The following is a 12,251-nucleotide window of genomic DNA, read 5'->3' as shown; positions in this document are numbered from 1 at the left end:
GTATAACAAGCCCAATGGAATCACCCAGTAGTACCCAGCTAATTTAAATACTACCTGTTACTGCCACTGCAGCCCTGCTTATCAAGTGAGCAGAAATGAATATTGTTGTGCAAACTTTAGAGTTGTGCAACCTGCATTGTATCTTTATTGTTTTACATAGGAAAAGGGAAAAGAAAGGCAGCAATAAAATATATAATTGCAAATTATACTTCCCTAGTCATCTTGGTTCTTGTCAGCCAAGGCTACATTACAAATAATTTATCAAGGCAAGGGTGCACTAGTGATAAATTACTTCAGAAGTTAGTGCTCAGATAACAGCAATGTATGGGCATGTAGGCAAAGGAGGTCAGGAGAGACAGTGTCCCCATGTGAACTGGAAAGAGCCTCTTCAGCGATTAAAAAAGAATCAGTCATGTCCAGTCTCAAAGCCAGGACTTTTGGCCTGCTGAAGAGGTGGCTGCAGTGGTGACTGCTTGCAGACAGGCTGTGCTCTATTATTGTTTACGATATGCTAGAATGTACAAAAATAAGTCAGTTTTGAAAAGCAAAACTAATACTATGTTCCCCCTTGAACAACTGCATTCTCTCTGTCTGATTATAAGAAGTGATCCATTTGAAGTGCTTCTTGCACTTGACCCAACACTAAAATTTTGAAACAGTGAGTTAACAGTGAGATTTTCCTAAATATTTTACAAACTGTATATGACAAAGTCTAAACCCTTGAGCAGTCACTTAATCCAAGGAACATGATTATCTGTGGAAAACAACGCGATAATGGATGAGAAAACAAGAAATTGGGAACATTCTTTATGAGTCACTAATGTTGACAATGACTCGCTGAATCACTCTGTAGCCTTGGGCAATGGATAACTTCTGTAAGCATCAGTTTTCAAACCAGTACAATACAATATTTAGTCTACTCGAATGGTGAAGACTTACAGAAAGCTACACAGCTAACCAGCCACTGGATGACAAATGTGTAGTAAGCATAACACAACTACACTAACAAGACCAAAACCGCTCAGAGACAGGAGGTATATTTCTTGGCCTATATCAGTCAACACTGACATTTGTTATCAAAGAAACTGGGGCATTTCTTTATAAGTAGCTGCATAGATGCAATTGTGATTGAGGATGAGAAGACTACAGGAACAGTTGTAAGCTTACATGTGAAATTCTCAGTGCAAGTATATTCACTACTCCTGCTATTGCTGATTTTCATGCTCTTAACTACTCACCAGATCACACAGAGCAGCATCCTATCTGGATGGAATAGGTCCAGCAAACTTTACTGAAACAGTCACTGCTAAATCAGCAAGTCAATCAGCTGGTAGCAGAGGAGACCGATGCGACACATCTGGAAAGATATGTACAGCCTTACTCATCTACATCAACAAAACCAGAAAGAGCCTGAAAACTCACCAAATAAATTTGTTGCATTAACTTTATACATAGAAAGCAAAGATGGACAGAAAACTTCTACTGGGTAATATAGAGCTGAACAAAGACCTGGGATCAACAGAAAATTTTAATTCACCTTTTGAAATGAAGAAAAATGTCACCTCAATGTACACCATACTACAGATAACAAGTACAGCTAAGAGTTTCTTGTCAGTTGTAAACACTAATTTCTTCAACAATTAGTTTTTTAAAATTGATAAAATCGTGCTATAGGCTACTTGGAAAGGGAGATAAATGTACAACAACATAACATAGTCCAAATTTTAACAAAATCAAAAAGAAATTTCCAACTATTTAAATTGATTTTAAACACATTTTTCCCCCCTTTCCAGTGTTTTGCAAGTAAAAGAAATCACACCCACAGAAGCTACAGAAACAAAGCCAGAACTTCAGAAAATATAAAGAAACTTACAGCAGGCAAAATTCTCACTCAGGATGGACAAGATTCTGCAGCACTAATGAATTATATTTTAAATTATATATCCTTGTTTAATAAGAAAAAGTAATCACGGTACAGAAAGCAGTTGCCAGAAAGAGCCCTTCTATTTGGGCGAGTACAGGACTGTCCTCCTGCTGCCATGGAAACTGAGTCCCTGGCTGCTCTGGTCCTGGTACAGTGCCGCACATGCTCTCAAGCACTTAATAAATATTAATAATGCAAAAATAATATCGATGTATCAGAAACAGAACATCTAAGAAAAAAAAATGGCAATAAAGCTCACTTTATGTGGCTGCAGCCCAAAGACTACTAGCCTTACGCTAAGCCAACTGTAAAGCCTGGTCTCTCCTAGTTTCTAACACTTGTTCTTGGCATTAACTGTAAGGTTAAACTTAGCATCAGGCCTTGGTTTAGACTGAAAAAAGCCAAGAAACCTGGAGGAAAAATCAAAACACTTCCACTAGTGTGACGTGCCCCTCTGCAGTAAGCAATATGGTTGTATGTACTGAGTGCTGGAGCGGTAGATACGAATCATCATTTTTGTTCTTGGCTCTGCTGCTGACTACCTGTACAACCACAGGTCCCTCAGGGCCAGGTCCCACCTGCACAAGAGCTCTAAGACCATTTATTCACCTCTATAATGAGGAGCAAGGCGTAGGGCTGCCAGATTAGCCTCAGCTCAGTGGAAAAAGTCACCGTCCTTGCCAGGCACAGAGAATCACAGTCTATCAGGGCATCATTACTAGGGCAAGACACAGAGTTTCTGTCACCCCAAGAGACCATCAGAGATGGAGCTTGCGTGCCTGCTTTAAAGTTCTTCTGGCTTCTCTTTGGTTAAAATCTGGCTTTTTCAGTCTGGACGGGCTTAGTTTCATTTTTCAACTATCTTACAGCATTATTATAACTTTTAAAGTCTAATCAGTTTGCTATCTCTTGGCTTTCAACCAGAATTTTTCACAGAGCAGAAAATCTGCATTAATTTTATCACAGGGCCTTTTACCCTCTTCCATTCCCTTGTGGTCAAGTATTAATAATTTTAACAGGAAATGGAGAAGAATAGAGAGAACTAGCGTAGGATTCCCTGTGGCTAGAATCAGCTGGTCGCTGGCAGCTGAACGCACTGGAGCAGCCAGTCTGTGTTTCTACCAAGGATGTGTGTGCCACTGCACAAGAAAACAAGCAGCAACACAAATCTTCATCCCCATCCCTCAAACTCAGCTTACTGATTTGTTTTCTTGGGAAAAGCAAATAAAGAAATGACATCTTATGGCATTTTATAAGGCATATAATGACACAGAAAAGCAGAGCTGAGCAGTAAAATGCTTTGGGAACATCTTTGGAATCACCAGGGGAGAGCTGCAGGTAAATGGGCAAGTTGTAGAGAGGAAAAGGCCATCAGAGAAACAATAGTAGAGAGACCAGGAGAATTTCACACCAAATCAAATTGACCACAAACACATGTCTAATACAACATCACAGTCTCTGAGGCACACCAAAGACACGGTAAATTTGCCAGTGAATTAAAAAAGTTGGTGCCATTAAAAAAGCCAGCAGAAACAAATTTGAGTACCTACTCTATTAGAAACAGCTGAGAATCAATAATTATCAGACATTTTCAGTCTTTACCAAGTGTTTAATGGCCCTTTAGGTAGACATGGGACTCAAGAAAACTCACTATTTCTAGCACTGTCAATTTCTTAGTCTAAATGTGTCAGATAAAAACATTATACTCGGTTCATCCAGTCTCATAATTGTAATTTGTTCATTTGAAGTTCTCTAAACATCTTCTGATTAATATTAAATTATCATAAGTATCTTCCACTCTAACATCAACCAGTAAGAAATCACACCTTAAACCTGTGCTAATCCTGGGTCTATAACACTGCAGATGATAGGACTTTTGTTTTACCTTTCCACACATGAAAATGCTCTGGATGAAGCTTGCCTACCTTGGCTCAAAATGTAGAACATTTTTATATCCTCTGAAATGAGACCTCTGAGTTCCAAGATATTGACAGTTTTGACTGCACTTTCCTTCCTGAACTTCATCATTATTTTCAATCTTCCCATTCTCCTTGACCTTAGGAAAGCTTTTCAGATCACAGCTTGTTCCTGTAACTGTATCTAGAGCAACTCATGTGCTTTCTTGCTATAGTACAGCAGTGCTCCATAAAAATCAAGTTCTCTTCCCTCTGTAGCCATTCTATCCGCAGCTATCCCGTACACCTGAGCTCCCTCTCCTGTCTTTCCAGTGGTCCTATTCCAGTTCTATCTCTCTTTCCCAAACCATGAGCAGAACTGACAGAAAAACACCACCTCCTGGAAAACAGTTTGTATCTAGAGATAATAAAACTCCTTAAGCAAATGTGCCAGGAAATGGGGAAATGGAGAAATGCATGTTTCCCACATGTACTTAGTGCTTGATTTTCTGCACAAAGGATGCAGCACAGGGAAGATAACCCAAATCACATGCAAGTTAGTTTTCCCAGAACAGACAATGAGAATATAATGAAAAAAAGAAAGATAAGCAATTAACATTCAGTGTTGAACACAAGAGAACAGTAAACTGGTTTTGAGCCTGGTTTTCATATTAACACAGCACCGACCAGGACAGGCAGGCAACAGACAAGCAAATGGGCACCACTCTTCCCAGTGCTTCCAGTTTGGGGATGAGCATGCAAGCTCTCCCTGCAACTCAGAGAAACTGTCACTGACGTAATCAAGAGCATATGACCATGCACATGTCAAGAAAACCTAAAACGTGCACATGACCATGGAGTAAGTATCGAAGACACGCAGGCATCTCCACAGTAAGACACATCTATCACTCAGCACAGAGAATACTGTCTCAACACTGAACATGAAAAAAAATTGGAGCAACAGATAACAGAGGACAAAAAAGTCACAGAATATATGTGGCAATTGTGACTGCCTGCTGTTTCACTTTCTCATGTTCCAAAACCTGCAAGCAGGGCACACCATTACACTCCTGTGTTTCAAAGCCACTTGGGCCATATTTAACTCTTCAGAGGATCTAGATTTTTAATTCTCAAATAGGTTTTTGATATATTTTTATTCCCAAATTCCAGCTCTACTGAAATTTGAACTGAAAAGCACGGAGAATATGAGGCTGCCTCCCGGGCTTTCGCATAGGCAGCAGGAATCAAACTCTCTGCAGATTCTCTAGCACAACACCAGCAGGAGAACAGGGGTCTTGCTTCCTCCAGACAGCAAGGGAAGTTTTCCCAGCTCTACTGTCACATATTGCTGCCCCAAGGCAGGACAAGGGCTGAGGTATGGAAAAGTCTGCTTATACTACCTGTTCACCCTTAATTCTGGACATGCAGGAATAGTCTTTGAAACAGCAACTCCTTACACACTGCATTTCATACCTGAGGCAACCTCAATCCTGTCCAGCATAAAACATCCCTATCAACAGTACTTACCCAAAAGGATCCAAATACATGGAAAATAGAGCTTTGAAAGAGAATAGTAACTCTGCATTTGTCTGTGTCCCTCTGCTGAAATGGCATTGAAGCTTGTGTTTCATTTTAGGAAAATCATTAAGCTTTTTGCAACTATACTCTTCGTTGCGTTTAAGGATCTGCCACCAGAGAAACACTTAAGCAGAGGTCTTCCAGGCTCTTTTACTCACCCTCAGGCCTGGGTTAAGACAATGTGAATCCTACTTAGAGCGAAAAAATAAAATCCTACCAAGCACAACCATCAAACTCAGAGCTCTTACTTTGTGTCAACTGTATCAAGTCTGGCTGCAATTTGCACATTCTTCCTTGTTTTCTGCTGGTTGCAGCGGCAAGCAAGGAGCAACTGGTAAAACTGGGCAAAAAGTCTCCGAGAGCCACTCCCCCATCAAAGCAGCTCTCTAGGATTTTCTATTCTGGGAACATGTCCCATAGCAGCAGGGACCCTGGGTACACGATTTGTGGGCCCTGGGGCCAAACTGGCCCTGCAGTGTCCACCTGTCCCAAGGGAGACATAGAACAAAACCCAGTATCCTACATTCTGAGTATTTCAGCAACAAGTGATCCTTTGCCAAAACACTGTGCCTCAGAAAACGGACATTTTTCCCCATTATAAAAATAGCTTCAGTGCTTTATAATGTTGCTGCTATATCGTTAAGGGAAAGCCTCAATGACTGCGTATCTGCAAACATTCAGCCTTGACTTTCCAGAGCTTCCCAAGAGGAAAAAGCATTGCTTGTGTAGGGAAGGAGTAAAATGCATCTAAAAATCATGTTCAAAACCATCCTGAAGCCCCATCCTCACTGAGTGCATCACATTTAGTACAGATCATGACCGTGCAAACTGTAAATTGAGACTGGGTTTCTGTCTTCTCAGGCCTAGGCAGACTGGATTGAGCTCGAACGAATATTTTTGCATAGAGCAGCATCAGTAGTCTTATACAGATTTAAACTCTGCAAGAGCTACCTAAGATTTCTAATTCTAGGGCTTAAGTCTTAATTTCCCCAGCAGTCCAAACACCATCACTTGCACTATTTTTCTGGTGGGTGTTCAGTTTCCTTTTAGTAGATACACAGTAACATTTTAAGGAACTTCTCCTTTTTTATTTTCTCTCCCATAAAATGCTGTAACTTTTTAAAAACATGACAGGAAGAAGGCATCTTCATATTTCAGCAATTTGTATACAGTTTTATGTATTTCCACCATGCACACAAATCAGTATCTCCTCTCTTGTTACTGCTTCACAAGCCCCATGCCCACAGACAAACAAACACTGTCTCTGTTCTTCCTGGCAGCCTCCTTTGCTACAGTCCTTTGCCACCAGGATTTGTTTCCTTTTACTTCTTGTAAAGCAGTAACTACATTCATACTTACTTGCTACCTACATCTATTTGGTTCTTTTTTTTACCTTTCCCCAATGGGTAAGGCACTTTCTGCAATCCCTATTTTCCTGCTCTTCCTTAAATCCTCAGCACTTTTACCTTCATACTGTGATAAGTTATCTATTTTTTTATAGCGGCCATTTGACTTTTTAAAATCATCAACAGTACTAAAAGGACTTGATAACATTGAAATATGCAACATGAAATACGCACCATATGCAGAACTGATACTTGCTCAAATGAGGACAAGCAGATGCATGAGGTTTCAACTCTAGAGATGCTTCTTGGAATATGTTAAAATTGTAAAGATAATTTAAATTGAACCAAAGCAACATACACAGTCTAGTCTTTACTGCAGTGTGTATCTTACAAATGATAACCCAAGTAGCGCAAGCAACAAATCCCATTTCTCTGTCATGCCCCTAGTCTCTACTGAGTGCTATTGCCAGTGAACCAGGTGGTCAGAGAGCTCGTAAATCCTGCCTTCGTCAGCAACATCAGTCAAAGTCAAAAAAAAAAAAAAAGGGTTAAACAGCTCTTTTTTTCTTAAAGAAGAAAAACAAACTGGATTCCTTTCATTTCATTCATTTCCCACAAGTAAAACCTCTAAAGTCAACTGCCACATACCAAGAAATAATTTGGCCTTGTGATACACAAAAAGGTTATTGAGCAACCTAAGATAAACTTGACATACCTTACAGACCACTGCTGGGTAATCTGATTTGTGTGAGGGCTGAGATCATTACTTCTACATGCTCCAGTTCCATTTTCACTCACGCATCAATCCTATGGCAGATAACTTGAACTACCAACCACCACAGAAAAAAACTACTGAATGGAAAGCAAGTTCCACAGAGACCATACAGGGTAACTACTGAGATGTTCTCCTTAAGAGTCCAAAGCTCCTTTAAAAAAGCCAACATCATATCAGGAAAGCTCTAGAGAAGGGAGGAGGAAAAACAAAACAAACAAAAAAACCCCAAACAAACAACAACAACCAACCTACAACCAACCAATCAACCACAAAACCCACACACAAAAAATAACCCCTCCCCCCAAAAAAAAAACCCAACATCAGTTTTTATGCAAAGGTAGCTTCCAATACAAAGCACACGAACTGCCAGGTTATAAAGTCGCTGTTCTGCACAAACAAAACTTAACTTCTTCCAGAACTGCTTAAGATAACCTTGCTTACAAAATCTTTCTGGGTTTATAGACCATCTACAACAGGGATGTCAAACTCATTTTCCCCGGGGGCCACATCAGCCTCAGGGTACCTTCAAAGGGCCAAATGGAATTTTAAGACTGTAGGAGTACAGTCTTTATCAGTCTTTAAATGACATTCAGCCCTTTGAAGGCAACCGTGAGGCCGATGTGGCCCCCGGGGAAAATGAGTTTGACATCATTGATCTACCACAAGGACAAGCTTGTTTCATAAACCAATTCTTAAAGCAGATAAGGACCATCCTGTTCCTTCAACACAGGAGGATACATATAAGCAGCAATGAACTATTACAAACCTGTTATTAACTCTGGAAAAAGCATTAGCAAGTAATTACAGGGGTGACTAGGTCCCATATTAGTACTCATTGCCAGCAGGCTACCTGCATTTTCTTCTCCCTCTCCATCACCACCCCAGCATGATGAGTTTTCTGGAACAGTTTCTTCCATTGTATATTTATTTAAAAACTATTTTATAAACATATCTGTTTATTACAGCAGTGACAACAGAGGTGATATCTGGAAGCGAAACCACATGGAACATATTATTTCACCCAGTGGATATAACTCTAAACACCACATATGCTGAAAAGCAGTGTGCATTAAAAAAAAAAAAACAAAACCAAACCACAGTGTTCAGAACAATATAAGTGAGGGGAAAAAAAATTGTGTGAAAAATGCCATTTAAATGTCTCTCAGGCTACTTGGAGAAGCAACTGCTAAGTCAATATACATATGGTGGGTTGGACTAGATGATCTCCAGAAGTCCCTTCTAACCCCAACCATTCTATGAACTAAATTAACAGTCCATGAGTCATTTCTGTAGTACCCACCCCTGTCAATAATAATTCCCAAATTCAGAATAAAGCAAAGAACTCTTCCTGGTGTCCCCACATCCAAAAATGCTCTTTCCTAACATCTCAAAAGTCACCATTCTATGACAATTTAGCGATCATATTTTCACCACCCCCAACCCAACAACTGTAAAAACCCTCTAAAATAAAACTATGTCAGATTCAATTATCCATCTAACCATTCTAACACAGCACAATTCACACAGAGCTGTTATGCAACACGATGTTGTTTTACACTCTTTTTTCTGACAAAATGCTTAGAAGGTGGATCACAAGGAAAATGGAAAGACAAAAAAGCAGCCCATATACTGACCCACTCACTCATGCTAAGTAAGGAGCTCAGGCCACAAACCTGTGGAATGCAGGCTGCAGAATCTGTTAGAAAAAGATGCTGCTCCACCCACGATCCCAACCTCCAAAACAGCAGCTCCCAAAGCACAGCCCATATGTCACCTGCAGCTCAACAAGCCTTTGTACAACAGCACACAGAGCGACTTTGAAATAGAAGGCTTCAATAATACAATTATCAGCCTGCTCAGAGATTGCCAGCATTTCCACAGATTAGTGTCTGTCTCTGGAAACTCAAACTTCTGAGAAAACTTGCCCAGTTATGACTAAACACGTGTCCAAACTGGTTCTCAGTCAGCCCTGGCTTCCCTGAGTCTTCTGTAATCTGAAACATTCCAAATCTAAGTTGCCTCTACTTAGTGCCGATATAATTCCTGCATAAACCATTTTTATATCTAAATTAAGTAATGCTAACTCCCCAGATCATAACCTTAGACCTATATAAAGCCTACCAAGCCCTCTGAATATAAAAGCACCAGAAATAAGGGGTTTATGTTTTATCTTGTAACACCACAATGTTTCCCATGAACAAGAGATTGGGAATGCCTCCTCTCCTTAAACTTATCTACTTATAACTTCACTCTGAGTATCACCTGAAACAGATTTAACAGTGAAGCTGGTAACAGGACAGTCACACACTGGAAAATGTATAACCAGTGACTCTTCTTTTCTTAAGGTATCCCCCGGGTCTATGAACTTTCAAGAGCTCCTTCAGTGAATTATAACCTGATGCACATTCAATGTCCTTCATCCTACAGAGATAATTCAAGAGACACGGTACTTGCTAAAATATCCGCAACTTAAAACTCCAAATCAAAGATACTTTCATAAGACTTAGGCTTCTTTTACAGATGCTTCTCCATAGTTGAGCTAAATTCTCCTAGGCTGTCAGAAACTGTCAGCAAGATAACAGAGATATAAACACCAGCACAACCCCACAAACTACCAAAAGTTTATTAAGTGCCACTCACACGCACCGGGGCCACACCACAGGAGAAGGCAAGGCTGTTGTTTTCCCAGGATACATATCTCCCTGCTCTCTCTTTCCTTGCACTACCAGGAAATCAGTCAGTGTTATGTGGCTGACACTGCCAAGCAGTGCTACTTGTTCATGTCCCTTCTCCTCACCATGACTACAAACACATATTTAAACACAAAATTCACACCAATTCCACATCTTGTGGTGATGCTTGAAAGTAAACAGCGTTTCACATGAGCACCTGTCACTGACCGTACACACAGACTTCCTCGGGGCCAAACATCTCCCAGCTCCCCTGAGGACACAAACTGTGCCGCTCCCTTTAGACGCTTAGAGCAGAAACGCTGCCGGAGGCGAGGGCGGAACCTCAGGGCGGAGAGGGAGCGGGCAGGGAGCTGCCAGGTGCCCCCTTCCGCGGGACATCGCTCTCCGGGTGTCCCCGGCCGGGTCAGCCCGGCCTGGACGGCAGCGAGGAGCCGCTACACGCGCGCGGAGCTCTGCCCACGGCGGGCCCGGCCGCCGCGTCACTGATCGGCTGCTCCCGGCAGCCAATCGGCGCCGGAGCCGGGGACGGCGCGACTTCATCCATTCATTCATAAAAAAAAGAAGCGCAGCGCAGCTGGGAAGCGCGCCCTGCCAGGCTGGGCGCGGGGAGGGCCCCGGTCCCCGCCCCACCGTGCCAGCGCACGGACACTCACGGCAATCCGCCTCGTCGCTATTATCCGAGCAGTCATCGTCTTCGTCGCATTTCCAGATGGCGGGGATGCATCGCTCGTTCCGGCACTGGAACTGGTCCTTCTCGCACTCCTTGACGGCGCCTGCGAGACACGGGGCCGCGCTTGGGTCAGCGGGGCGCGCTCTCACAAAGGGGTGACGGGGACACCCCGAGGCCGCCTCCCCAACCGGCCCCGCACAACCCGGGTAGGGCGCCGGGAGCCGGCGGCCGAGGGTGGGGGCTGGGGCTGGGCTCGCCAGGGCAGAGCGGCTCGGTGCGAGGCGGGGGGAGACGCGCCTCCGCGGGAAGACGGCGATGATGCCGAAGCTGCTTTGTGCAGCGATAAAAGGGACCATTCCCGTGCTTCCCCGCACTGTTTTAAAGACAGAGGGGAAAGGAACCTGGGAATTGAAGACAGTTAAACTCGAAACGCAAAAGACAAAGAAAAATTATAAAGGACACCGATGCTGGGACCTCCTCCGCATCCGTTATGGGTGCAAAATGCACAGACAGCCGGGGACACAGGCGGCAACGCGCACCGGTGTCGTCCCGGGAAAAGGGAACTGACCCAACTAAAGTTGAGGGCGGCGGGGACACGGAGCAAATCTGCTTTGCAGACACAGTGCAACGCTGCTCTCAGGAGGCACAAATCTCCTCAGAAAGGGATTAAAGGTGGCAGCTCCTGTCACCAGCGGTCCCGTTGCATCCGCCCGCTGCAGAGCGCGCCCGGCCCCCGCAGGTCGCAAGCCCCGAGCGTACCCGACCCTCTGCAGGTCCAGCCCTCCCGCGGGACACCGCGGCGAGTGTCTGCCCGCGGCCCCCCACCCCTAGGTGCCCAGGTAGGCAGGACGCTCACCCGCTCCCCGGGAGCGCCGAGGCGCCGTGTGCACTTGCCACATGCCGCGGCCACCCCGGCAAGTAGGGAAAAGCCGCCGGGCCGCGACGCGCCAGACCCACCTTTGCCGAGGTGCAGCTTCAGCAGCAGCAGCTGGAGGAGCAGCAGCCGGGCGAGCGCTGGCCGGCACATGGTGCTCGCTCCCTCCGAGGCAGCGCGCCGTGTGCGGGGTGCGCGCAGCCGGCGCGCCGCTCGCTGCCCCGTGCCGACTGCGGCCGGCACCGCCCCCGCCCTGCCGCGCGCCGCCGCCGCGCCGTGACGCGCCCCGCTGGGCGGGCCCCGCGCGCGGTGTTCGGCGCGGCCCCCGCTGCCGCCGCCCTGGAGAGCGCGGCCCCTGCCCCGCCCGCGTGGCGTCATACGCAGGGGGACACCTGCGGGACACTGCTCCCGGCACGGCCGTGCGAGCGGCCGCGCAGCGGGTGGCACACGCCGCGCTCCAGGCCTGTGTGCGGAGGCCGATGGCCTTCGCCGCCTT

At 44.7% G+C, this 12,251-nt stretch overlaps 1 protein-coding gene across 2 annotated transcripts in view; it reads right to left on the bottom strand.

Moving 5' to 3' along the window:
* LRP8 (LDL receptor related protein 8) overlaps positions 1-11,996 on the bottom strand; it is a 178,228-nt gene extending 166,232 nt beyond the window's left edge. For both annotated transcript variants that reach the window (XM_065842288.2, XM_065842289.2), the window contains exons 1-2: positions 11,839-11,996; positions 10,865-10,984 (exon numbers count right to left, since the gene is read on the bottom strand). In XM_065842288.2, coding sequence (XP_065698360.2) covers positions 10,865-10,984; positions 11,839-11,908 — 190 coding nt within the window. In that variant the 5' untranslated portion in view covers positions 11,909-11,996. The remainder of the gene's footprint in view (positions 1-10,864; positions 10,985-11,838) is intronic.
* Between the last annotated feature and the right edge of the window lie 255 nt (positions 11,997-12,251).

Source organism: Patagioenas fasciata, chromosome 6 (genome assembly GCF_037038585.1).
Source record: "Patagioenas fasciata isolate bPatFas1 chromosome 6, bPatFas1.hap1, whole genome shotgun sequence".
Taxonomy (NCBI): Eukaryota; Metazoa; Chordata; class Aves; order Columbiformes; family Columbidae; genus Patagioenas; species Patagioenas fasciata.
The sequence above is the reverse complement of the archived record's forward strand: the minus strand, read 5'-3'. Positions and strand labels throughout refer to the sequence as shown.